Raw genomic sequence first — 27,994 nt, forward strand, 5'->3', positions numbered from 1 at the left:
GATGGATTGAGCATGGGATATCCCAGTATTTGTTGGGTTTTGTTGGGTATCCCCTCAGCATAAGTCAGGATTACCATATGGTATACATGACGTGCCTCCCCGTTTTCCCTGCGAGCATAACTGAATATACTACAGATATACCATGCAGGATTACATCGTTTGCTCTCTGTATACGTGACGAATCCTCCTTGGTTTCTCCTCTCATTTGCTGTAGGATACCACATATATACTGGGGAGAGGCATGTTGGGTATTCGTGGGTTTGGGGGGGGGGGCTTGCCCCAGGCGGGGCAGGGCAGGAAATTTTCATTCTAGGTTCGAGCGTTCTCGCTACTTCTCACAGGCAGGATTACCCGAGTGAAAGCTCAAGATGGAAACATTGGGCAATAACATATTCAAGGATTGTGTACCATCAAGGTCAATTTATTGCCTCAAAATCAGATTATACTTATTACATGTATATCATGTCTTTGACAAGAGTCACCCGATGACCAACCAAAGGCAAAGGGCTGTCTATACACGGCGGTATTTTGGTCCGCAACTCTCACTTTTCGAAAGTCTGTCGTCCAGCTTCTTAATTAGTTCGTTACATTCCGCACTCCTCTTGCCTGCGTGTGATCTTCTCCGGAGGACCTTTTCTCCCTCCAAGTCGGTTGTCTCCTCCTCCGACATGTCTTGCTGCTTGAGCTTTTTCCACACTTCCCTCTCCCTAGTGTCTGACTTCAACCTTTTCTCCCGGGCTTCGAAGAGCTGAAAGAAAAAGTCAATTTTGAATCTCCTTAGATTTAGAATAAAGTCATATCTGACTGAGGTATTCACAATCCAAACAGCAGGACAAACCTCATTATTAGGTCGACTGTGGTTTAACAAGGCTCTTTGGAGGATATGGGGTTCGGTCTAAGCTTGGCGTAAAATGTTATTACTCCAAGGTCGAAGGTAGTCTACATGGTCTAGATATCTTGGTTAAAAACTCACCCTTCTTTGCCGAGACCGCAGCAGTCGTTTCTTCTTCATCTGCTCCTGCTGATTGGATGCAGCCTCTTTCTTAGCCTTTTTCAAACTGGTATAGTAGGTGTGACAGGCAACTGCAAGAAGAATGCGATTAGGATTCAGTGACAGTCCTATACTCCTATACGGCTATACAGTCCTATACGGCTACCAGCCGCAAGATGTCGTCACGGGTCTCTAGGGCTAAGATAAACATAACGCAACTGCAACGGCTGCCGAATCAGCTGAATTTTTACTACACAACCACACAAACCTTGCTGGAGTAAATCATGGAAAAAATTACGTTCGGAGTTATTAGCCCCACCCCAGCCGCCTCTCCCCTCCGCTATGTGCGCCCCTGATCACTGTAGTAAATGTACTATCTATCTCTGAACTCACCTCTTATCACGTTCACTGCTGTCCCTTCCTGCTTGTCTCCAACAAGAGCTACTAAATGGGCTGTAACCCTTTCGTTGCACGCAGCCTTGAACCTGAAAATCACACTATAACCATTAGTACCGGTACTGCTAACTATTGTGAAACCACTAGGGGTTTTTAAACGTACCGCCCCCGAAATAACCCAATCGCCAGACACGGTCTGGAACACTCCGAGTATTTTGAACGCTGCAATAGTAAGGCCTAGTGATTCTGTATTTCTGGGCGGTACGTAGAATGCAAGCTTGAATATCTAGAAGGTGTGTTATTGAGAAGAAACTAGTGCACTATCAGTGCACGTATACATGCAAAGAAACACTTATCATGCAAGCCGGTGTAAGTTGTGAATGACGGCACTACATAAGTCTGATAGCAACTGCATGCAGCCAGCCCTATTTGTCGCCCGATAGGCTGACCCGGGAGGCTGACGCGGACGACTGCCCAGGGGGTCTATTAACAGTAACCGTAAGACACCATTCCTTACAATGTTGCATCCAAGATGGAGATTACAAATGCACTTACCCTTCGTTGAAGTTGTATTTAAGATCATTCCCTGCGTCCTCGATATTATATGCTGCACGTACCGCTGACTGAAATGAAAGAACAAATTATGACTGCTGATGCCCAGCTTTCTCACTCGATGAATTGGGCTTACTCTCACGTTCTGACATTGCTTTTATCAAGAGCTTAGAGGCAAGCGCGTGTGCGGAAGGTGAGCAAATTGGAATCCTATTTCCTAGAATCAAAATGACCCCCCCCCCCCGCCCCGCATGCATTCTTATGTGCGGCGAAAATCATAGGCTTACCTTGACTGCAGCGGGGACTTTGACCCTTGACTGCGAAGTCCTTTGGTCACCACCACGTAACAGCTCTAATATGGCATCAACTTTTTTGTCAATAGCTGACACGCTGTTTTCAATTCTAGACATTCTTACTTCCACCTCTCTCAGCCTCTGCCTCTGCGCGTCGAATTTCTCTTTAACCTGCAAAATGAGTGGTATGCGATTCACTAGAAAACCTGGACTGAGTAGACAGGTCCAAGTCAGGATGAACACTGCCGGGGGGGGGGGGGATAATAATTGATTCTATGCTGGTCACATGGCGAATACAGAACACAAAAATGTATATGTACTGGGGATTCCAATAGAGTTTAAAGTGGCACATTCGACCCCTTCCCTGGATCTCATTGACACAAATCGCAAACAAATCCATTCCATATCTGACACATCAAACTTACAATATAATGGAAACACCCTCATGAGAGTAAGGGGTTCCGAGAAAGTGTTTTGACCCCCCCCCTTTTTACGTTAGCAGTGACCATAATCCGCTGAGAAAATCTTGATGATCCCAAAGAAGGGAAGTAACTTGGCCCTGTCTATATTGTGTGACACCCTCCCCCGCCCGCCCGCCGCCCCCGACCACTCGCACACGCCCCCGCTCAGCACTCAGGTCAGGACTAACGACGTTACAGAGTCTGTTTCATTCCAACCCAAGTTGATCTGTACTAAATCAGATGTCAGTGCCAGAGAGACACCATTACCAGAGTATCAGTGACATTCTTATCTGCGTGATGTTGACATGTAAAAAAACTTCCAGTGACCTCTTAATAATCTAAACAGACTGGGGACACGGCTACATACAGTAGCCTACATTGTGTACAAAGATGCATGCAACAAAGGCCTGAGCTTTCTTCAAGCAAAATAGTTTGTTGGTGTGTAGAATCTTTATGATACACAGGGCGCCCCAGAAAAATGTTGGATGCTAAAAAGAGACAATAGGCGAAAACGGTAGCCTCCCCATAGTGGAAGGCGAGCCGGGAGGGGGATTAAAACCTAAGCCCCGAAAGCCTATATATAATAATGATTGTGGTCCTGTGAAGATACATTTTTGATGCCTAACATATCATAGCAACAAGTAGCCTAATCCGCGCCCTTTAGGCCTAACCTGCCTTAGCAATAGTGTTGAGTAATAGTTTAAGAGACGAAGAAAAAGAAGAAAAAACCAACAGAACCAGGACTCCTTAAATACAGATGAAGGATGCTCCCTTCCTCTCACCCCCTCGATCCCTGCCGCCACAGTCTTATCGGTGCCCCCAACCATATAGTGGATGTTGAACAAGAAAATGCCTACTTACCCTTTCACCAAATCTTGCCAGAGCGTCGACAACCCTTATTGTCACAGCATCCTGGAACGACGAGTCATCATCATCATTATCTATTAACGACTCGTCAATAGATCGGTTTGTTTTTGCAGTACTTCTTGGGGTGGAAGCATAAAAACGAGCCATTTTATACGAGCGAACAGTAAATTCTTAGTAGAATGGTAGACGAATGGCGCGCTATCCGTTGACACAATTACTAGAGGCCTACTGATTCAATTTCCCGCCTAAAAGAAGAGCTCCCGGATGTACGTGCGCCAACGCAGCAACTTTGATAATAAATTAGTTATAAGATGGAAACTGGTGGGAATGTAGCACGTGGAAAGCGGCGGCAGTGGGACTGGAAATTGTGTGAATGTTGTGACCAGACCGTCCCCAAAAGTACTTATTACGACCATTTGAAGAGGAGGAAACTTCTTCAATCGCATACGGATGAAAATGATGATCTCTCATCGGAGGATGGACAAGAGAATTTGGTAAGTCTGTTGTCTCGGACTCAATACCTTCTCAAACCTGTGCCTCAGACACAAGACTCACTCCTCTCGGGGAAATACCTAGGACTACACTTGACCATTTAAGACTTATTTTGGTGGCGGGTGGGGGGGGGGGGATTCAGAACAGAAAAAATGAAGTAGGCCTATATCCCCGGTGAAAGCTAGAGGTGCTTTAGATCTGACCCATACAGTTATTTGTCTTGCCTGCAGTCGTGTATTTTACTGTAATATCATAATTTTATAATTAATGTAGCACCTTAATCACAATATATTACCCTGTGTAGCCGGTAAAGCTCACCCATCTAACTTATTTTCTCATAGGAAGACGTGGCGGCCGACGACGACCAGGCGCTTAGTGGTGAAGCGTCCCAGGGGGAGGCTGCAAGTGATGAGGAACCATCAGGCATTTCTGGAGATGATTCTTCAGATGAAGAACACCTTTTAATGGCAGGTGACGAGGAGGTACGTCGAAGTTTCCTTTTGCCTCAAACCAAGTAGCCTATACCCCATGCCGCCACTTTATCCAATTTTCTTCCCTTTCTCTGCCCCCCCCCCCCCCCCCCCCCCCCATCATAATCTATGGTCACTAAATACCAGGATTGACGACTGAAATTGCTACATACTTTTATTGATCAGTTTATTAAAGTGCATCCAATTATTTTCAGGATGATGGAACATGGCTTCTAGACGGAGGAGAGAGACATAACGAGGAGTCAGAAGAAGACAACGCTGATGATATGGAACGCCTTGAAGAAGGGCCACCAGTAACTGAAAAACGCTGCAGAATTATTAGATTTATTTTATTTCTGATACTTCGGTGGCAATGCTTGTTCAAACTTTCAAACACAGGCCTTCTTTTGCTGATGCGTGTCCTAAAAGCTGTGTTTGGATATATAGCTGCGGCACTTCATTCAGAAGCTTTGGCTAACCTGGGAAAGGCATTACCACATACATGGTACAGCATAATGCTCTTATTGGGTATGAAGGATGACTGCTTCATAAAATATGTTGTATGCCGTAAGTGCGGTTCCATATACTCCTATGAGCAAGCAAGTGTTCGGGATGCTGCCGGTCGGCTAAAACCAGGACGGTGTTCATATGTTAAGTTCCCAAATCACAGGAATCGTAACTCAAGGAAAAAGTGTGGTACTCTATTGATGAAACGTGTGAGGTCGATTTGTCAAGACGCATACCTCAGACCCAAACTAATATACTGCTACAGAAGCATAAAAGACAGCTTGCAAGCCTTGATGACTGATTTGGATTTTCTCAAGAACTGTGAACAATGGCGTGAAAATTTTGTGGGCACTACTGATGGCACAGTTCTTAAGGACATCTATGATGGAAAGGTCTGGAGGGATTTCCAAGAACTTGATGGGAAACCGTTTCTTTCCGAACCCAACAACTTCGCTCTGATGCTCAATGTCGACTGGTTCCAGCCATACACTCACAGTCAATACAGCTTAGGAGTTATTTATCTAAGCATAATGAATTTACCAAGGGAACTCCGATTCAGACCTGAAAATATCATTGTTGTTGGGATAATCCCTGGTCCACATGAACCAAAACACAACATAAATCCTTATTTGAAACCATTGGTTGACGAACTTCTTCAACTGAAGGATGGATTAAGAGTGAGAAACACCCATTCCTTCATCGGTTCGAGTAAGATAAAGGCTGCTTTGCTATGCGTAAGCTGCGACATGCCAGCTATTCGAAAATGCTGTGGATTCCTAGGTCATAGCGCCACATTGGGTAAGAACACCGGACGAATCATCACTTATAAGCATGTCAAAAAACTCACTGCCATCTAACCTCTCAATTGGCCACGGGTGGGGGATGATGCGAAAACCCCTTCCCCGTTGTCCCTATTTTTCATTTCAATCTACCGTGTGCTCAATCTTTTTTTTTTGGTGTAATAAACAGACCCGGCCCTCTAATTCCTTGTTCAGCCTCTTACTAGTATCTGAATGAGCCACTTGAGAGAAAGTTGAATATTACTCTTACATGTAATATATGTATATATCTTTTTCTCTGTATAGGATGTCATAGATGCCTCAAGATTTTCCCTCGAAAAGGATTTGGAGACAAGCCCAATTATGCAGGCTTTCAGCAGGAAGAATGGCCGATGAGAGATAACGATGAACACAAGAGGAAGTCTGAAATGGCAAGAGACGCCGACTCACAAGCTGAAAGGCAAACTATTGAGAGTCGATACGGAGTGCGATACAGTGAATTACACCGTCTACCATATTTCAAGCCAGTAACCTTTTCAGTAGTAGATCCGATGCATAACCTTTTGCTTGGGACAGCAAAGCGCGTAATCAAAACATGGAAGAGCCTAAAAATCATCACAGATGATGATTTTAAAGCTATACAGAAGAGAGTCGACGCCTTAAATGTACCGAGAGACATTGGACGTATTCCCCGTAAAATATCCAGTGGTTTCGCTGGTTTCACTGCCGATCAGTGGAAGAACTGGGTTTGTGTTTACTCTTTGTTTGCATTGAAGGGAATTATTCCTGACCAACATTACAGAATTTGGGCGTTGTTTGTTAATGCATGCAGAAAAATGTGCCGGCAAGTAACAACAATCCAAGATGTCTGTCAAGCGCATGATTTCTTGAGAGCCTTTTGTAAGAAATTTCAAACAACCTATGGAGAGGAACAGTGTACACCGAACATGCATATGCATTTACATCTAAAAGAGTGCATGGATGATTATGGCCCAGTCTATTCTTTTTGGTGTTTCAGTTTCGAACGTTTTAACGGAATGCTTGGCAACTTTCACCTTAATAACCATGACATTGGGGTGACGATGATGCGGAAATTCCTGCAGTTTCAACAAATAAAGCAGATGGAAAGTACTGATGATGAACTGCTCAGTAGTGGTTTACTCGATGTCTTCTCAGCCACTCAGACAACGGGTGGCACAATAAACGAAACAACCACTGGGCATGGCATGGTTGATTCTTTGGTCGAAATACCACCGATCAAAAGCATATTTCTCTGCCATGAGCAAGTTAGGCAGCTGACTGCCTTGTTGCGCAGTCGTATGCCCGACGACGATTTAGCTGTATCATTCTCGGCATATTCATTTTCAAGAGTTCTTGTGGGTGGAGTTTATTTAAGTACGGAAAACTATCATAGGACTGAAAGTTTGTCCCACGTATTAGCGGAATATCCCAGTGTCCATGAACTACAGGAACCTGACGACATAGAAATTCGACCCGGTTGCATACAAGAGTTTCTCCGAATAAGTGCCACACGTCTCGACGACAGGGGAAACATCATTGAGAAATTGCCGTTTCATGTTGTGGACATTGCTTGGTTCCAATCTCACCCGAATGTTGGACATTTTGGCCGGCCAGTCGAGGTCTGGCGTCGCACGCTAGAAAACACCAGCGATGATCAGTACATCATGATAGAGAATGTTGCATGCAGATGCGCCCACGCCAATTATAAGGTTGATTTTGGAGACATCCGTGAGACAGTAAAGGTCTTGGTCCCACTTCTAGGAAAAAATTAATAGTGGACATGCCTTGGGCGATTTAATTACTATACTAGCTTGAGTAGGGTCGGTGCCCTTTTCAGATAACTGTCCTTTGTGTTTAAATATCTGCCTAAACCTTTTTTCAATGTCATCATTTGTGGACTTACAAGCAATTCGGCGGAGATACAGCTGATATGGCCAAACAAGGTTCCATGCAACTCACATCAAGCTAGAAGAAAGGTACATGTATTCTACAAAACTCCGAGGTTACAACATGTACATGCACAGGCTCATATAGCCTAAAATCAAGGATCCTTGCCTACATTTACAGTACATGCGCTTTTATACAACACGGTCAATCAAATCTAATATCCTAGGTACCGAGGGCCGATCGGCTACATCCACTTCGGTACATTTTTGGATGATAGTTTTTAATTCTACCGCATTTGCCAGAGTTAGTCCCCTTTGTTTATGGGCTGATAGGATCTTGCGGACAAGATATCCAACAGAATAAACATCACTTGCAGTGGACGGAGTGGCTGTTCCTGCAACTACCTCAGGGGCAACCCACGGATATCGTTCTTTGTACAGGGCCTGATCTGCTATTGACATGGTCTTCTTCTGTGCCTTGCTTATGCGGCAGCTTTTGCCAAAGTCGATGATCACTATGTTAATACTACCAGCTATTTCCTCAATGATTACATTGTCATATTTCAAATCGTTGTGAATAAATCCACTACAGTGAATTTCATTTAGTCCCTTACACACTTGCTCTACCACTGTTTTCCAGTCAATTTCTGAAATTTGCGGTGTCTTCCCAGATAACACCGAACAAATCGTGGTAGATATGAAATCTATGCCATGGAAAGACGTAATGAGCTTATATGGAATTTCATCAAATGAAGCTCCAATCAAATAGGGCAAATGATTCGAGGCCTTAAGGTGTAGCAGTGCGGTTGCCTCCTTCATCACTTCATGTCGTACGCGGCGATTGTCCAGACCATCGTGCTTAAAACGTTTCACGGCTACCGTCATGCCTCGGAAAGTCTCTAACGTGCATTCGCCATAAGATCCATGGCCAAGTATGGACCCAAGAGGATGCGCCGAGAGCTGTGAAGCACCAATGTACAGTGAAGGTGGCAACTGAAGAGATCTATTCATAGTTTGCATAACACATTCTAACTCCTTCACCAATCGTTCCTTTTCCAGCCTTTCCCGGCGGTACATGTTTAGGGCAGACCGCAGATTTCTTTTCAAAGAGGCATCTGCGTCACAAGCTTTGTTGTGGCCATTAATTAGCGATTCTTCCTTGCTTACTCCCTCCTTCATTCCTAGGCCGTAATACCATGTTTTTCGATCGAATCCTGTATTTCTTCTTACCCCTTGACCGCCGAATTCTCGCTGTATAAGTCTACCTAGCTCTATCTTGCTAATTATGCCAACTTCATTTTGGTGCATTTCCTGAACTGTCTTGCATGGAACTTTCGATGATCTCAGTGGAACAAATTTATCTTGTAGCCTGAAAGTAGAAATGAGGCGAGTATGCTAATGCACTATAAAAAATTAACTCTTCTGATACATCTCATGGATGTGACAAGGATGGGGAGGGGGGGGGGGGGTATGGGGGTGTTGGAAACAAAAATCTCCTGATTGTGTGCACTTGTGAGGGTTCATCCTCCATTCATCTATCCAGACCCCTATAATAGGCCTACTCAAAATTGTGGACAAACCTCTGTGGTTGATACTCAATAATAGTTGTTTGCATGAGCGTCCACTGCACGATATTGTATTTAACTCAGATACTGAGAAATTGCGTCATTGGGCGATTGTCATATTTTCTTCGGATCATGACGTTTTCCTCACACCAGCACCATGTGGAGGGACCTGCACCATGTGACAAAAATCTCAAAGATATCTCTTGCAACCCTACATGTAGCAGCAGTAGCCTCACATGCATATGACCTACTGTATACACTGATGCCAGCTGCTGGAGACATATTAAACTGACATGACATATGCTCTACAAGCCTCACATTGCCGTATATATATATTATAAACGCCTAAAAGCTTACCATGCCACTGTCCTTTTCTGTGTTTCGGAGAGGTAGACGTGGGGTCTAGCTTTTCGACAAGTTTCCATTCTTGTAGACGGCTCCATTTGGCTCAAACCCGGAAGATGAACAACGAGAATGAAATACTGCAAAATACTGCAAGGTATTCCCAATCCCATAATTCCGCTTAACCGCATGACACCCACATGACAAAATACAACGAAATACCATGGTAGGATAACAGAGTTTTCTTGATTTGTCTTGTGTTAGCATAACAGAGGATATTCTGGTTAGAATACAAAAATACCGTGTTCAGGATAACGGAGTATTCTGGGTGTTGTCCCTTGTCAGAATAACAATGCATAACTGCGGAATCTAAGTTCCAGAAAAGTGGAGACATCTGGGGATTCAGTACGTGTTTATAACAGTATTATCACATTTTCGGCCTGTATTCGAGTCAATCCCAGAATTCCGCTTAACCGAATGTCATCCGCATGAGCGTATACAGCAAAATACTGCCGGGTGTTCTATGGTTCACACTTCGATGATGGCATTATTGCAGGGAGTGTGAAGCAAACGTTTGGTCACTTCAGCAGCATGACCAGCTGGTAATGAGTCAAATGCATCACGAGATGCATAGCAAAAATATAGAAGCTCGCCGTATTATACATTTGTATATTATTTGGTAACATTATTCTGCGTGGCTTGCTGAGGATCTTAATGGACCAGACTAACAAACTCCGAATTCGTGTATTTTATTAGAGAGTTAAATTCAAATAGGCCTACAAATGATAAAATATCATAATTATTTCTTCTGCGCACTGCTAATAGAAGTGCATGGGGGACCCAGTTTTACAATGTTGAAGATTTTGAAAGCAACTTCTCTACCACGCCCTGAAACTTCGGATTGAGATGACTTGACCTTAGGAGCCTAAAGTGCTACATGTAGATACTATGTTTATCTATTTGGGTGTCAAACATTAATCGTCGGCTTCCCATTATGCCATAACGTTATGCTAGGATAGTATTCCATTAGATTTCCTCAGGCATAGCATACCATAGTTATAAATACTGAATACTGACTATGGGATACCAGGAGCACCGTATATACCATGTAATACTGATTCAGTATAACATAATTTGGCATAACACAGTATACTAAAAGAATAACAAGGTATTTACTGAGAATGCTGATCACAGCATAACTACAAATACACAGCATTCTAACCCGTTTCGTGCAGTGCTGGTGGCCAAGTTGAGAAGCAGATCGGACCGAAATTCAGCACCAGAGGTTATCTGATACAGACGGTTATATGTACCAAGTTTCAAATTCATAGCTTTGGCAGAGAAACGTGCCATAGTTACACTCAAACGGCCAATTTACGCCACTCTGTCCTCTGCGACCTTGAAAAGTAGGTCAAATTAAAAACTCATCAGACAGTGGAAGAGAAGTTTCAAAATTAGAAGCGTTTGCAATTTTGTAAACTGGTTGTCAAAATTGCAAACTCTCCTGAGAGCCATCTATTGGTGCTAGTTCATCCAGCAGTCGGTGCAAATGCCAAAAATCAGCACTCATCTCTTGGCCAAAAAATGAAATTTATAACATGACTAGGTAAATCATTTATGATCAAAATAGAAAGAAATGGGGAGTACATAGTTTATAACATTGATTTGGAATAAATAACATACAGATTAGAACACGGAAGGCAATATTATGAAGTGGCTGGATGCCAAAAAAGTACCCCTCTCCCAGGAAGATTGCTGGGGGAGGCTGGATTGTGTTTAAGGAGGTTGGGTGACTATTGGAAACCAAACTAGAATACTATCAGAAACTTTTCGCCGCATGAATTTTTTTTCTACCGTGGCGATTTTTTTTGATAGAGCATTCAATGGCTTTCGCTTGTGGAACAAGGTTGGGTTTGAATCTTCAATTTTTCTCATTAACTCTTTGGGTGCCTGATCCAGATGGTGAATTCATCGTGTTCTTTATGGACCCATCTTGCCATTTAGTTAGTAACCATGGGAGTAAAATCTTCCTGTGTGTGTAAAATTACCTGTTTTTGAAGAATCACCTTTTGAATCTTAATATCTTATTATTTTTGAGGAGTTGTCAAATTTTGAAACGTTTTCAAATTTGACAACTATGGAGTTTACAAATTTAACAACTCTCAGAATGGCAAAACTAGCACCAATAGGTGGCCCTGGCAACAGTTTCAAAATTTTAACATGGGTTGTCAATTTTTGAAACGTTTTCAATTTTGAAACCTCTCTCCTACTGTCAGATATATGATGTATCCTTGCTATGAGTACCTACCACAAAAGTTTTATCGAAAACAAGTCATTAATATGCGAGATATCACACTTTTTAGATATCCACATTCGGCCCCCTGGCAGTGCCTGGTGGCCAAGATCTCATTGCGCATGGGCACAGGGTACTTCGTCTTAAGTTATTTTTGCGAGCCAAACTTGTTATTCTTGTTCCCAGGGTATTTTCTTGCTCGATGAGGTTGATGATACCCTGGATTCGATGTTGGGGTTATAATGTGTGATTCGCCGCCAAAAAATTACTCCTAAACTACCTAAAACACAGTTCAACAAGTAATGTCTTGTCAAGAAAACATTTTTCATCATGAAGATATGTCATTTTTGTCGTTTTTACTTTACCAAAGACATAATAGATCTTCTGAATGTCACGCTAAACGGTTTTAAAACGTACATTGGTGGTTCACTGAATTACTGTACGGTTGAGTGTTGCGCATTTTAAACCGATCTGAATGCGTATTCGGCCCAGTGTGACGCAACCATTCTGAAAGCGGTTTAACCAATTCGTATTCCCGAGAGCACACTACGGAATTCAGTTTCAATTCGCATTCAGTGTGAACACAGAAAATATGACTTAGGACGTTCGATTATTTACACGTACTTACATGAATTCAACTAGAAAGATTCTAGCAAAATGCTGGAAAAGATCTACGAATGTCCCCTCATTCACTTCTAAGTTACTGGGTGATGCCTTTCTCAGGACTTTATTCACTTTGGTCAGGAAGGTGTCAATCATAACAAAGGTGGGATCCCTGAAAAGATTGAAAAAGAAGAGTCACAACTAAACTGCTGAGGATTCATTCCACTATTAAAACAATAACCATCAGACTATGACTAATGTTCGCCTAGTCTGGTTCACTCTGGTTGGAGGTGCTGATTATCAATACGGATTTGCGAGATGGTGCCAATTGATACGATGCAGTTGTGGTTGATTACAGCAATTAATTAGGCCTCGTGGTTGCGTTAGACTAGAGGGGTTACTTTGCTGTTTGGGACCGACAAAGCTGGTGGTCGCGGTCTGGGTACCGGGGTGGTCGTGTTAGCGAGGGCCAGTTAGGGAATTAGAGAGCTGAAAAACATTCGGGACCGGTGAATTTTGGTCGTGTTCGCAGGGTGGTCACGTTACTGAGGACAGTGAGGTGGTCGCCGACTGGGGTTCCACTGTATTAAATATATTAAGAGCCAGTTTTTATAAGAGTCAGGCAGGTGGTGATTCATGACCCTCTCAGATTTGTTCCTAAATTTTTTTATTGGTAGATATATGTTAATAACGGACGGAAATCACATTTTCTATCCTCAATAGGGTCCGCTTTTTTTTTAGGGGCCCCTGGAATATTGGGGTCAAAATGGGCCTAAATGGCAAAATAACCAAAATGTGGTTTTCAAATGCTGGTATTTCTGTGCGCCCTTAGTGAGCCACACAGATTTTCATGCGTGTAAGTCTATTGGGTATTGACTTTCAGAAAATGTGAAAATTTTGGCGGCTGACTTAGGGCGCAGCCCATAGGTGGCGCTGCAAAATGCGACATTTCGAAATTACACACACCTTCAGAGAGGTTGTGTGGTTTGCGCCCTAAGTCAGCCAGGGTGTTTCATGCGTATTATGATACATTAGCACCTACTGCTTTGATTTAAAGGAAATTTACAGCGGCTGACTTTGGGCGCACAAGTATAGGGGGCGCTTTTTGCCGCCGAAAGGTGAAATTACCACCTTTTCGCACAGCAAGTTCTCCATGCGCCCTAAGTCAAAACTGATCAAACATAGCTCAACTAGTCACCCAGCATCTCTAGTACCAGTGGTTAGGAGGGTTTCATGGCTGATTTGCGTATTAACCCTTTTTGCACCGTTTTTTGTCGGGACACTAGACAAAAAGGCTGAAAATGGAATTTTGTAAACTTTCTCCGATATTCATAAAACTTACAGGATTAGCTCCTTTTGCACTGAGAAAGGTGTTATTAAAGTTTCTGTGGAATGCAGCAAGCCACTTTTGTTGTAGGCTGCCATTTGGTGGCAATATTGGAACTATAAAGCAAAAGTACCAGTTTTAGTGGAATTGTATCTTTCAAACCAATTATTTGATTTCGATCAAATTTGGAGTACATTTTCACTGAATCAAAGCTAAAACTTATTTCAGTTCTAATCAGCAATCTATTCAATTTAAAAAGTGTGCCAGACAAGACAAAAGTCTGTTCAAAAACAGTATGATCTGTGAATTAAATGTTGGTTTAGCCATTCACCAATAGGTGTCCTTCCTGTCTAAGACATCAATCAAGCATGACAAGACATTGCCATGTGGCATGACATTTAAAAAAATCTGTTTTAATCCAACACATCCTGCATTTTGTAAGTATGATGATGGCAATATGTTATAGATAAGACTGATATAATTTTGTAAGACATGCAATTTTTTAATCTCGGGGCTTAAAAAAACTATAAAAGATCATAAAATGTGAGATGGGTGTGGCAATTGTTGAACACACAGTGCATGCATGCATGCATCAAACAAACTGCATGCTAAAGTGGACAAGCCCACACCCTGTTCACCAAATGATCTTGCCTTGAGAACTGACCCGCCTACACAATACTTTTGCAGTTCTTCCCTTTCCTTTAGTTTGCTGCTTTGAAGATGGCCTCATCAGTCTCAGAGACAGAGTATGAGAAATGCTGTTTTTTCTCGGATCTTCAAAACTGTGGGGCTCACAAAAAGAGTCGCAAGACTGGTATTTGTCAGGTGGCGGACTTGAATGCTGAGGTGAACAATCACATCAGGAATCTTGGACTGACAGTAACAGACAACATCGAGTTAAATGAAAAAACACTTATTGAAAACCGTGCAGGCAGAGATCTCTTCGCTGACAAGTTCATTTGTGCCCATCACAGATTTTCGTTTGGTATCTATTGGAAAAGTCCAGCAATTTGCCAACATCCAGAACATCCAAGAGTTGATTTTCAATCTAAAAAAGCCCGTCTTGCCACCAGACCTGCTACTCTAAAGCTTGCACAGGAAATATCTGAAAAATACCAAGTAAAGTTCCCAATCGGTGGACCGATATGTTCAAAGCATCGCGCGCCAGTGACCTACGTTCAAGTTGCCCATGACAACCGGGGTGAAGATGGGCCTGTTGACGATGATGCAGATGATGAAAACCAAGGAGGTGTACCTGATAATGTCGATGATGATACAATGTTTGCAGGTGGGTCGCAGGAGGAACTTCATGAATATGTTGACAACTTGATTCACAAGGAAAGCGTCAGTCCAATGAAGTACCAGGTGAAGTCACCTGTCCATACCTTGGCTCCCTCAACAGTACGCTACCTTGGGCGAAAGTACAAACAGTATCAGGCAGAATTCAGAGCAACTTTGTGTGAGAAAATTGCTCCAGGGCAGGGCCAAATACTTGAGCAGATGCTTTCCAATTCTGATCGAGAATCCGAAGATGATGAGTTTGACGACTTCCTTGAAAATCTCTGTCAGGCGTACGAAGACTGCACATCAGAAAAGTCGAGAATCGCCGTCCTGTCAATGGTTCCAGTTGACAAATACAGCAAACAGAAGATGATAGATGTTTTTCAGTGTACGAAATATCAAATTGAAAAGGCCCGGAAACAGAAGGACATGTATGGACCAGCTGGTATAATCCCAGAAAAACATTGGAGTCGCCAAAAACTTGATCATGGCAAGGCTGAGCATTTTTTGGACTATCTTTTTGACTCGGGGGCTCTGCAGGATGTTGCTTATGGGACTACTACCCTGAAGTACGACTCGGGAGACAAGCAGACTGTGCCACATGCTGTGATAACGTCTCTGAAAAGTCATGTGATCTTTGACTATCAAGGCTACTGCAAAGATGTCGACTTCCAACCACTTTCCAAATCGACATTATGGAACATCCTTGACGCAATCAAACCAAGCCAGCGATGTGCACTAGGTGGTTTGGATAACACTACAGCTGATGGTTTAGAAGGTATTGATGGATTAATGGGACTGGTAGAAAAGGAAGATCTAGGATTTGATGATAGGAAAGTGGTTAAGCACAAACTGGAATCTGGGAAGCGATATATCAAAATGGCCTATAAAATGCACTGTGAGGATGTCAGCACATGTGCAACACACTGTTGTCAGTTTGCCCTGAGCAATTCGAAAGATGAGAATTTCAAGAGCGTCACCTGTACCCATGTGCATGAAATGTCATGCCCAGATTGCAGCAACCTGATTGATACCCTCGATGATATACAGTTGCAGTGTGACAAGAAGGGTGACCCTGAACTGTCATATGATGTTAGCCGCTATATCAGCATGGTACTAGAGTGGTTTCGACATTCCCTAAGAGGGGTTCAACAGGACAAGGCGAAACGTGACGCGATGAAATACCTCGACAATACCTCTTGCACTGTTTGGCTGAAAGATTGGGCACAAAAGGTGCTCCCACAGAGTTTTAGAGAAAAGCAGTCAGACTACTTTGGCAAGAAGGGGATGTCTCTGGCAGTTGACGTATTTTTCCAAAAGAACAGTAGTGGGAAACTGTCCAAGCTTGTCTATTTCACTGTACTCTTTAGATGCGATCAGGATATGTTGTCGACATTGAATGTGGCAGACCATGTCATAAAGCAGTACATGACTGATAATCCTTTGGTGACAAAGCTTTTCATCAAGTCTGACAACGCAGGGTGTTATGCAGCAGCATCAGCATTTGAAGCAGAGTATAGGATATGCAAGAAGTACGGCGTTGAGCTTGTGCGACATGATTTTAATGAGCCCCAATGTGGCAAAGATCAAGCGGACCGTGAAAGCGCAATAGCCCGAAAGCTGATGAGAGCTTATGTTGATGCCGGAAACGACCTGTTGAGTGCAGAAGATGTGAAGTTGGCCATTCAGTTCAAGTCTGGTGTTCCCAATGCCAAAGTGTCCGTCATTGAAATCGACAAAACGCGTTCAGATGCTACTCGGGCAAAGATTCCGAACAGTCAGTCCATCCATTCAATCAAATTTCTCGAAGAAGGAATGATTGTTTGGCAATACTATGGTATTGGCGAAGGAAAACTAGTCAGTTACTCGACCTCTCCCTTTGAATTCATCTCTGGAGTGGATGAGATCAGTCCCTTTACTTCTCAAAGAAATGACACCCAAAACCTAGCAATGGGCTCCAAGCACCGTCAGGATCGATCGTACTGTTCTCTGATATTCTGTTCAGACAGCGGATGTTCCCAAGAATTTGAGACTCAAGAGGACTTGGAGGAGCATTTGATCTCAGGTGATCATACCTATTCCGAAGTCAAGTCTGGGATGGACACTGTACGGTCATCATTTGCCCAACGAATCAACACCAACTCAATGCTGCACAGCCATACCATAACTCCAGCCTTAGAAGTCAGCTTTGATCCCACTCAATCGATTCATGCGCCCCTTGTCAGTTTTGAGGGCTGGGCTCTGAAACCGAAACGAAAACAGACACGACTAAATGTGAAACAGAAAAGCTTTGTTCTAGGATGCTTCCTGAAAGGAGAGACGACAGGGAAAAAGACCACTGCTGAGAACGTTGTCAAACTGATGCGATCTGCAAAGGATGCACAAGGCGCAAAGATGTTTTCACCAGAAGAATACTTAGCAAGAGATCAAGTTATATCACAGTTCTCTCAATTTATGGCCAAGAAGAAACGAGGTGGAACACTTGAAATCCCAGAAGCTGACCCAACTGATGATGGTAGTGACAATGAGGATGAAGAGAATGAGCAGATTGATGAAGAGTTAGAAAGTGTTCAGGTAACATCAATTCCATCCGATTTGAGTGAAACAATATCCTCGACAATTTTCTTTTTACCGAAAAAGATTCTACATCGATGTTTTACCTCCAGGAATCTGATCTTCAAGCAGAGCAACATATCATAGTTGATGAGTTGATCAACGATTTTCACGAAGAAAACATGGGGGAAATGGAGTACCATGCAGGAGATTACGCAATCATACAGTGTGGAGAGAAGGCATATGTTGGGATGGTACAAGCTGTTGATGGCGAACTTTGCCACATAAAATACATGAGACGAACAGGTAATTATGGAATCGTGATGGATGATTCTTCCCCAATGGAAATCGAAAATACGACATATTTTTCAACCATATGCCCATAGTTTGATAGTATACATGTCAGTAATATTAGCTGGTACTTTTCTGTATTGCAGGATTGTATTTTGGATGGCTTGATGATGAACATGCATCTTGGCAGGACAAGGATGACATTCGCGCTAGATTATCAGCACCATCCATTGATCGCCGTGGACATTACATATTCTCAAAGAAAGATGACCAGAACATGAAACTATATAAACTGTAGTTCACTGTTTAGATGTGATGATCCAGTTGGACAGTTTGGCCCTAATGGCATACTAACTATTTTGATAGTAATTTGCTAAATTTCTGCTGACATTTAAATATTGGTGAAGTTTTACACCATATTCATTGTAAAAGTGTTTAAGTTTCTGAGATACTGGTGATTTCATGGTAATTTTTGAATACTTTTGATTTTGAATAAACGGTTCATGATATAAAGGTCAAATTGCTCCTTTTTCTGTCAAATTTCAATTTTGCCACCAAGTAGCTTGCCACCTTGACCTAAAACTCACAAAAAATACTTTCTTTAACGTAAGGAAGTTAGCCTGTAAGTTTCATGAATATCGGAGAAAGTTCACAGTTTACCATTTTTGGCCTTTTTGTCTAGAGTCCCGACAAAAAACGGTGCAAAAAGGGTTAATACGCAAACCAGCCATGAAACCCTCCTAACCACTGGTACTAGAGATGCTGGGGGACCATTTGAGCTATATTTGATCAATTTTGACTAAGGGCGCATGGAGAACTTGTTGTGCGAAAAGGTGGTAATTTCACCTTTTGGCGGCAAAAAGCGCCCCCTATACTTGTGCGCCCAAAGTCAGCCGCCGTAAATTTCCTTTAAATCAAAGCAGTAGGTGCTAATGTATCATAATACGCATGAAACACCCTGGCTGACTTAGGGCGCAAACCACACAACCTCTCTGAAGGTGTGTGTAATTGCGAAATGTCGCGTTTTGCAGCGCCACCTATGGGCTGCGCCCTAAGTCAGCCGCCAAAATTTTCACATTTTCTGAAAGTCAATACCCAATAGACTTACACGCATGAAAATCTGTGTGGCTCACTAAGGGCGCACAGAAATACCAGCATTTGAAAACCACATTTTGGTTATTTTGCCATTTAGGCCCATTTTGACCCCAATATTCCAGGGGCCCCTAAAAAAAAAGCGGACCCTAATGAGGATAGAAAATGTGATTTCCGTCCGTTATTAACATATATCTACCAATATAAAAATTTTGGAAGAAATCTGAGAGGGTCATGAATCACCCTCTAATAGGATCTTGCCTGATTCTTATAAAAACTGGCTCTTAAGGCATGAAAGGCTAAAAATGACTTACCAAGACTTACTGACAGCTTTTAATCTTGCGGTCAGAAGTTGTGACTTCGCCCCAGCAATATTCAGCCTAACGTTTTTGTGTATCTCTTTCCATTTTGCTTCTATTTCGCTCGCAGCATATTTGGTCTTCAGATCTCCAGAGCCACGACATGTACCACGCATCTCATTACACATGTTACAAGCATCAATCATTTCAATGAGTTCAAACGAGTTGACATCCAATACGAAAGCATCATTGAAATTCTCCTGAAGCATAGTAGTGTACTCCGTCAGCTTTTGGACAGCAAGGTCATTTAGTGAGATCCGGGTGCCGATTGTGTATGGTTTGATCTTCTCGAAAATGCCGGAAGGCTCTGTGACTGTTTTATGATACTGAATTCCAAATTTGTTTAAGTCTTGATCTGTCCAGTTGCTTCCAGATTCTAAGCCCTCATTCAGGCCTGCCATGGTCACAGTGCTGAGGCAACACAAATCCCTGTCGACACCTAAATTGTGAGATAAAAAAAGCCTGTCCTGAGTAAAAAGAATTAATTATATCATAATTCCTAACTTATTTCATTCTTCAAGCACAATTTCAAAAGTCTCATTTTATGTCTGTGGATTCTTGACCTACAATGACCTATACTATTACTACATGTACAATGCTAAGGATCTGAAAGCTATGGATGGATACATCATGTACATGTAACATTGTTTATAAAATAAATTATTTTGACGTCATGCATTAAACTAAGATAGCTCGTTTTGTGCCTAACAGACTACAGAGGATGGCGTAATGTCGAAAGTTCGTTGTTGGCTTCAGTTGCCTATCTTGAATCGACTTTTAGAATAAAACCTGAATACAGCTTTGGTACAAAATCATGTACTATTGGCATGATTGGTAAAGCATCAATGCAACATAAGACTTGTTAGGGAAATACATTATCAACACAAGACCGGTTTCTCACAACTTTTCTCAATGAAACCATATTGAAAAGATATTGGATGCGTGCAAGATCGTGAAAAATGTTCATGACGTCGTCAGATATCCATCTTTACATTGGGTCATTGTACATGTACCGTATTTTCCGGATTATCCCCCGCACTGCCCTATGACCCGCACCCCCTTTGACCATTACCTAAAGCCACGCAAGACCCGCACCTGATTATGACCCGCACTGCTCCAAGACCCGCATTCTCCAAAAATAGTAAGCCATTCATTGATGTTGACATCCTAGAACCGCCATGTTTTTTTTAATTGTTAACCAAAGTGGATCAATTCCAGCATGGCCGTAACTATTTTCCCTAGCGGAGACATCACAAACTATGCGATCATGGCGGAAATATTGGTTGAAAACAATGCGAAAACGATGGACATAAATCCTTATCAAGTAACCAGTTTGGTCCCCTTTTTTTTCTTTGGGGTTGGGGCTTATCCCTCTCAGAATCCACGCAAGACCCGCACCTTTGTATTACCCGCACCCCCACTTTTTGGGCCTGTTTGAGGGCAAAAAGCCGCGGGTCATACGCCGGAAAATACGGTAGTTTCCGGGCATGCCGGGCAAAAAAATATGGAAGAAAGAAATTATTGGCAAGAATGTAGCCAAAATGTGCCAAATTTCAAGATAAGGGCGATTTTCAGCAAAGTGTACCGGTAACATAAAAGACACTTTTCAGAAATCAAACCTATTTTTTCCTGATAATTTGGCCTGATTTTGCTTATTTAGTGAATTTCTAAGAACACTAAATAAGTTGCAAAGCAAGAACAATTCTTAATTACAAGAAAATGCATTTTTAAATTTCATGTGTTGTCTTTTTTGTTACCGAAGTAACAGGAAAGACATGTCTTTGTTGTTACCATGATTTTTTGGTCGAAATGCTTAAAATAGTTAAAACTGAAATAATAACTTTTCTATCTATTTCAGAAACATTGCTTCTGATAAACTGCACTTTGTTTCAGGAACAGATATTGAATTGTTAAAGGGGAAATGCGTTATGTCTGTCGAGTAACAAAAAAGACATATTATGGTAACAAGAAGGACAAACTATGACAATGACGTTTTAATAAATTTTTATTTAACAAGTTTTAAAATATTTTCAACTTCCAAAGTTCACATAACAATTAACAATAGAAAAAAACCCTTTTAAAAAATAAAACAAGTTCTTCAATGAACCAAACAAAACCAAATAACAGTTAAAACTATTTTTATGAACAGGTTAAAAAAAATTGCCTCTTCTCTCTGTCACACGTCTGACCAGTTTTAGAGCAATATCAGTGTATAGTAAAAAGGAACAAGAACTATACTAAGCATGAACAGTATAAAAGACTAAACATGTTCAGAAAAACTTGGAAACTACTCTACATCAATGCAATGATCGTACGACACCTCAGGCTCAGTTACATAGCTTCTTTTCCCATCGATAGCATCATCTTTGTTAGAGCAGTGGCTAATTCACTGTCAAGAGTGAAAGGTGGGGGGCCATCAAATACTACCTTATCAATTATGAACTTTTTTTCAACTGTCAAAATATCATCTCTCCTTGGCCAGTCATAGGTATGCTGGGTGCGACTGCCAACACGCTCCAGGAATTTGATTTTGACATTTTCTTCATCAATCAAAATGTCAATAAGCCTCCCAATGTAGAAATTGCGGGTTTGCCCCCGTGTGAAAAGGACCGCATAGAAATTCTGTTCTTCTAGTCTTAACTCACTGGCATGACTGGGCTCTTTTTCTTCACTCACTACTGTTGTCTCAATATTCTCAGGTACTTCAGTGCAGTGGTTGTTGCCCTTTTCACTACGCCAAACCTTCCACAGCATATATTCCTGCTGTTGTTCTGGAGACAAAGTGGAAAGGTCATCAACCACAACATCAAACCCTTCTATCAAACGCTTCTCAAACAGATTCTTCTGCACCATACTAAGCTGGGCTTCTATCTTTTCTATTGCTGTTGAGCTATGCTGGCTGCTGTTTGGAATTATTGGGAACTCAATTTGTTCAGGTGAATGGCAGGTACATACACCACAAGACCCCTTGCAGTAACACGACAGGGTGCGATGTCTGAAGCAACCAGGAGATGCGACATGAATTTGGTGTATTTTAAGGGTTCCTTTGACAGATTTGATCTCATTCTCAATTCCATCTAAACTTGACTCAACACCAGACATGTCTTCTGTAGTGACAACAAACAACTTGACATTCAAATTACCATCTAACTCTTTGAGCATGCTTTCCAGGTCTGATACATCCCTACCATATGCTACCGCACGATCTGCAGCATTTTTAATGGTTGCCCCAACACCATCTGCCGGACCCTTGCCATGACCACTCTCTAGGAAGTTCCATGAAACAAATTCGAATCCAAGATGGAATGGAATGTTACTCAGTAGACAGAAATTTGTTCTATTTCTGTATTGACTGGTTGGTCCGTCAGATACAAAGTGAAGTTTCTTAACACCTCTTGCCCTAATGTCATTGAGGACTGGATTCAAATGGGCCCAAATTGGGGCTGCCCCATGTCGTGTGTCAGAACTCAGTGTACAATAACACTTGACTGAATTATGAAATGCTACATGACAGGTATGCAATGAAATTTGTCTTTTTGAAGCACCAAAGTGCATGCTCATTATTTCCTTCGACAGTTTACATTCATAATTTTCAGAGAAATCAACCTGAAGCACACACTCATCAGGTGTAATTGAACTTCTGAGATTCCTGATCTGACTGTACTGGTGGTGCACCCTAAACTGATGAGGCATGAGTTCCTTGAGCTTCGTTTCAAATAAATCACATACATTTTTAACAGTATCATGCAGCAAATCCTTACAGTGAACATTCACACTGATTTCCTGACCCTTGGTGGTGGATCGTATTTCTGTCTTGCTTTGCCATTGATAATAATCAATGGGATCAGGAAATGACTGAGGTACTAGGTCAGTGTAGATGTTCCTCATTCCATCTTTACAGCTTTCACATTTCAAATACATGCATTTGAGCTCAGAAGGAGAACAGACAATAGATTCGACAATGTCATGGATGTTGTCAGTTTTCAGAATTTTCAACTGCCAGAGCTTGTTGGCTAGCAGCTCGCAGTTTGCATGCAATTTACAAGCTGTGGTATTCCTTGCTTTCAAATTTGGAGGTACCACATAAAAAGGCCGTAGCCTTGTGAAAGATGTGTACGAAATGCAGAGATTCGGGTTTTCTGCAAGAAACTTAAACCTCAAGTTTTTCAGCGTGTCACACTGGTAGCGCTTTTGTCTTTTCTCCTTCTTTAGTGTAATTGTTTCCCTTTTGCCAGATGCAGGCCTACTAACATCATCCCTATGGAAAAAATCAATGACCAGTTTAGTGATGGCAGAAGGGGGTTTGAGGTGTCCCTCATTCAAATGTAATGATTCATTGATTTCATTTCTTCTTTTTCGGAGCTGTCGCCTTGACACTGACAGTTCCTTTTCCGCCTTTTCAATCATGCGATACTTTTTCAAGAGTTTCTTTGCACAGTCAACAATAACATTCTTCTTTTTCCTACTCCTGGAGTTACCTTCATTTCTGTTATTCTTGATTCCACTTTGGACAACAAATCCAAAGGTCAGCTGCTTTTTTATCTCGTCTTTATCCCCTGTTTTGACAAGTTGCTCAGCTTTAGTTGCCGGGGATGCAGGAACACCAGCATGAGTGCATGTACCACTTGCCTGTATTTCTGTATCCATGGGAAGTGTTTTGTTTTTTCGCCTTAGCTTTGCCATTTCTGCTTTCAGTCGTTTTATTTCTTCCTTCTGGGCTTTGATCGTGCGGTACGCCTTTTTCGACTCTCTCCGCAGTTTCTTTCGACCTGCAATTTTTTGGTGAGAAGGAACTTGGCCTGGTGTGACAGCACCAGCTGGGGTTGAAGGAGGGGTGAGGAGTGCCTTCCGACGTTCACAAGCTTGTTTGGCTTCCCTTCTCTGTTCACGTTTTTCTTTTCTCCATTTATGTCGCAGTGATCGCTGTTCTCGTGGTTGAAGATCACTGATTGTTTTCACCTTTCCTTCAGCCTTGCATTTGCGGTAGCTGAAGAAAAGAAAAACTATTCTTACTGAAAAATAAGACACACTATCAACACCAGTTACTACACGGACATCAACCCCTACTTCAATCATCAACTTTAGGCAGCAAGAGAATTTCTTTAGAAAGACATTTTTCAGATCGGTACTGAAAACAGGGGCAAAACTTCAGCTTTTGCCCCTCCCCTGCTAACTATCATACACTCCCCTGGAAAATGAAACTGCCTCTTGTTTACTTACTAAGCTCTCTGTTTTTCTAGAGATGCAGCATATGCCTGTGGATCTTCTTGCTTTCTTTTGGCCCTAAGGGCCCTCATCATCTGGGTCTTCGTCTTTTTTTTAGGGGGCATCTTCACACCACTAATCTGGTCCCAGCCACAAACTGAAAAAAATCATTTTTTTATTTTTATATATTTTAGATAAAAAGGGTGAAATGGGACTGTGTGTTTTGAAGAGAACAGAATTTCTATGGTGGGCCTATTATGTCACATCTTCATCAGTTTGGTGGCAGCAGTGGGTCTGGGGTGGGGGTCCCATTGTCATAAAAAAAGGTCGGGCACTGGCAGGGGCGGGGCAGACTCTAGGGGTGGTGAAATTCGGGGAGGCCTAGTAAGGGCAAACGGGTAGGTAGGTAGAGGGGGAGCTGGAGTGGGGTTCCTTTTGGCTTGGGTAGCTATGGGTGGGTTGTGGGGAGAGAGGTAAAAATTTGGGCAGGGTCTGTACCGAGGCAGTAGGTAGGAGTAGGTACCTACCTAGGTACCTCTGGTAACCTACCCAGCTCCCCTCTCTTGCTCTTTTTTTAGGCCTGCTCCACTAAAAGGAATGAGTGGGTTAAACGATCTAGCCTCTTTACCCAAATTTGTCTTTGATGTTACTAGTTGGTCTTTTATGTTACCCCATGAGAGTAACAAGAAAGACAAGTTATGGTAACAAGAAAGACACACCCAAAAGTTTTTTGGGGAACCCTGTAGAAAATGTAGACACAAACATGCCTTTAATTATGGCAAACTGTGTCAGTTACACCATCCAGGTTACTGTTTCAGATTCTTCTTGGTATCCTCCTCTGTTTTGCAGTAACAAAAAAGACGTTCTATTTGTGAGACACATCAGTTTGAAAAACTTACCAAGCTATTTTCTCCTCCCAACAGCTTTCTGAATTTCAAAAATGGAGCCAAAATGGATTACTTACATCCTGGTACTTTCAGAAACCAACACTGGTGACATCTATTGAACATTATTTTAATTATTTTCCTCAAACTGTAATGATGGTAACAAAAAAGACATTGACCAACTCAAATTTGCGACATAGGTTTTCAGACTAATATTTCTGGAAGAAAACTGGGAAAAGGAGAGCAGAATGTGTTTTATGCAGCTTAACATTACAATAAAACTTATATAAAGTTTTGTATTGAAAAGATTCACAGAGAAGTGAGAAAAATCATCTCTAGTAAAAGTGACCCAACTAAATACGGGTAACAAAATGGACATTTCGATCATAAAAACCGTCCCATATTGATGTATTTTCACCTAAACTTGACCAAACAATTTTTTTAAAGTTGAAAAATGTATTTTCCAACAAAATAATTTACCTCTGGGTGTTTATTTTTGTTTAAATGGCTTTTATGTGATAATACACTTTTTACCTCTAAATTGCACACTTTGCTGAAAATGGCCCATAACTTCTTGGTTGGTTGACTAAAGAAGCACGACAAATGTTCAATGCATTTATCATGTTTATAGTTGAACGCAAACGGCGGTAGTAGGGTACACACAAAAAATATGGATGGACTCTCTGGGGAAGGTGTAAACTGCTGATGAATTTGCTGATGAGAAAATGCTGATGGCTACTCTATCGCCTTTAGCCGCCATCTTGGATCAGCAAAATCTAAATATTTGGGCCTGAGCGCGGACCAATTATTTTGGCCTGAAACTCGATGATATTGTCATTGTCATTCCAATAAAAAGTTATTTTGCAGAAGAATATGACTTTGACTTGTTAGAAATATCAAATTTGGAACAAATATGTTGATAATCTGCGAGATATGCGACCTAAAAGAAGAGTCTAAAAGCTGATCGGCGCACCTCGAAAACTTCAAAAAAATGCCGTCTACTCTTTGATCAAAAACACCCTTTCATACATATTTTTTTCTCTTTTCCTATTTACCACCTCATTAAATGGTTATAAAGTAGAATATACTAGAATTTGATTGCATAGTATTAAAAAAAAAGAAATGTCAAGCCACCAAACTTAGAGTTAGCCATCAGCATTTTCATCAGCAATTTCATCAGCAGTTTACACCTTCCCGACTCTCTGTAGGCATTTATCCGAAAAATCGGGACGCGATCTGTAACTTTCAAAATGTCACTCCATAATGTAGAATGAGGTTTTCCCCAAGATTATTCGGAGGGAAGAAGAAATATTTTGTCGGAGATCTGTGTGGCATACTGATGCTTTGTGTTCATAGATCGTGTAGAGTAGTATGATTTATGTGCGAGAAAGTTTGATCTTGTGTCCGAAATGGGGTGTTTTTGTGAGGTCGTGTTTTGCGAAAATCTGCTTCGTATACTGTTGTGCATTCAAAATGTCCGGAAAAGTGTTGCCATCCTTAGGGCCTCCGGCCTAGGACTTGACTTGACTTGACCTAAAAGAAATGCCAGTCATGTCTTTTCAATGGACCCCTTACAGGCATACCCTTGTTTACACCCACAACCTGGTCTTCAGGTAAAAGTGTAACAACATGTACAATGCGTGGTATGGTGGAATTTCACTTCCTACCTGGACACAAGGCCTGTTTGAAATTGACCAGCAGGTTACATGACCAAGGACATCCAGGACATATGTGGGACACCGAGTCCATAGCAAGGACTGTACAGTGTACTTTAAACTGAATGTTTACCTGGAGACAAGAATTTGTTTATCAACAAGGGGGTGCCCGTAACTGGCCCATTCATGATTGTACTGCAAGGGCAACGCACCCGCCACACCGACGTACATCGATGTACTGATGGTGATGCACTGCCAGCCCGACCATGCTCATGCTGAATATACACACTGCATGCATGTGTAACGTTAGTCATATTGATCAATCATGATGATGACCTACGTGGACAGGCAGATAAACTCATCTCCACCGGCATGGCGGTAGCTCAACCCAACATGTTACACGCAATGCCACACAATGTCGGCTTACATCCCATACTATAGTACATACCTGTGATAATTTATTTATAAATCAACTGCAGGATGCCCCGATCAAGCGCCCCGATCAATGCCACAAAATGTGCCCAACAGACTAATATGTAATCTCCAAAAGCAGAGTTGATATTCAATTTCAAATATTATCTCTCTGCCCGAATTGGCTTCCATTACACGTCTATAGCATGCATGAATGTACACAATGTACGAGGCAAGATTGCCCGAACAAAATGCGGCAAATGTTGCGATTTACTAAAGATTTTCGAGTCTACTGTAATGTAACCATGTTGAATAACACTAAAGTGAATATTCATTCCCATTTTGAGTCGATAACAACTTTTCAAGGGCCAAAACTCACCTCGCTTCAAATCATCGTCTGCACCAGCCAACGCAGTAA

General features: G+C 41.9%; 2 protein-coding genes across 2 annotated transcripts; both read right to left on the minus strand.

Moving 5' to 3' along the window:
* Positions 1 to 511: 511 nt before the first annotated feature.
* LOC135498310 (uncharacterized) lies at positions 512 to 3,707 on the minus strand. The gene is made up of 6 exons (XM_064788563.1): positions 3,555 to 3,707; positions 2,227 to 2,403; positions 1,943 to 2,010; positions 1,385 to 1,476; positions 974 to 1,083; positions 512 to 748 (listed from the first exon to the last, which is right to left on the minus strand). The coding sequence occupies exons 1-6, from the start codon at positions 3,705 to 3,707 to the stop codon at positions 512 to 514; spliced, it is 837 nt and encodes a 278-aa protein (XP_064644633.1).
* On the minus strand, positions 2,369 to 27,990 carry LOC135498150 (uncharacterized). Its single transcript, XM_064788328.1, has 5 exons — positions 27,956 to 27,990; positions 19,377 to 19,860; positions 12,544 to 12,690; positions 3,555 to 3,605; positions 2,369 to 2,403 (listed from the first exon to the last, which is right to left on the minus strand). The coding sequence occupies exons 2-4, from the start codon at positions 19,820 to 19,822 to the stop codon at positions 3,596 to 3,598; spliced, it is 603 nt and encodes a 200-aa protein (XP_064644398.1). The 5' UTR covers positions 19,823 to 19,860; positions 27,956 to 27,990; the 3' UTR covers positions 2,369 to 2,403; positions 3,555 to 3,595.
* Between the last annotated feature and the right edge of the window lie 4 nt (positions 27,991 to 27,994).

Source organism: Lineus longissimus, chromosome 13 (assembly GCF_910592395.1).
Source record: "Lineus longissimus chromosome 13, tnLinLong1.2, whole genome shotgun sequence".
In the NCBI taxonomy this organism is placed as follows: Eukaryota; Metazoa; Nemertea; class Pilidiophora; order Heteronemertea; family Lineidae; genus Lineus; species Lineus longissimus.

Bases quoted from the DNA above. Each gene is read 5' to 3' on its own strand.
- LOC135498310 (XM_064788563.1), bottom strand. From the start codon at position 3,707: ATGGCTCGTTTTTATGCTTCCACCCCAAGAAGTACTGCAAAAACAAAC. The intron at 2,404-3,554 runs GTAAGTAGGCAT...CTCATTTTGCAG, and splicing joins TGGCAAGATTTGGTGAAAGG to GTTAAAGAGAAATTCGACGC. The intron at 1,477-1,942 runs GTAAGTGCATTT...TGTGATTTTCAG, and splicing joins AAATACAACTTCAACGAAGG to GTTCAAGGCTGCGTGCAACG.
- LOC135498150 (XM_064788328.1), bottom strand. From the start codon at position 19,822: ATGGCAGGCCTGAATGAGGGCTTAGAATCTGGAAGCAACTGGACAGAT. The intron at 12,691-19,376 runs GTAAGTCATTTT...CAATCTTTTCAG, and splicing joins AAAGCTGTCAGTAAGTCTTG to GGATCCCACCTTTGTTATGA.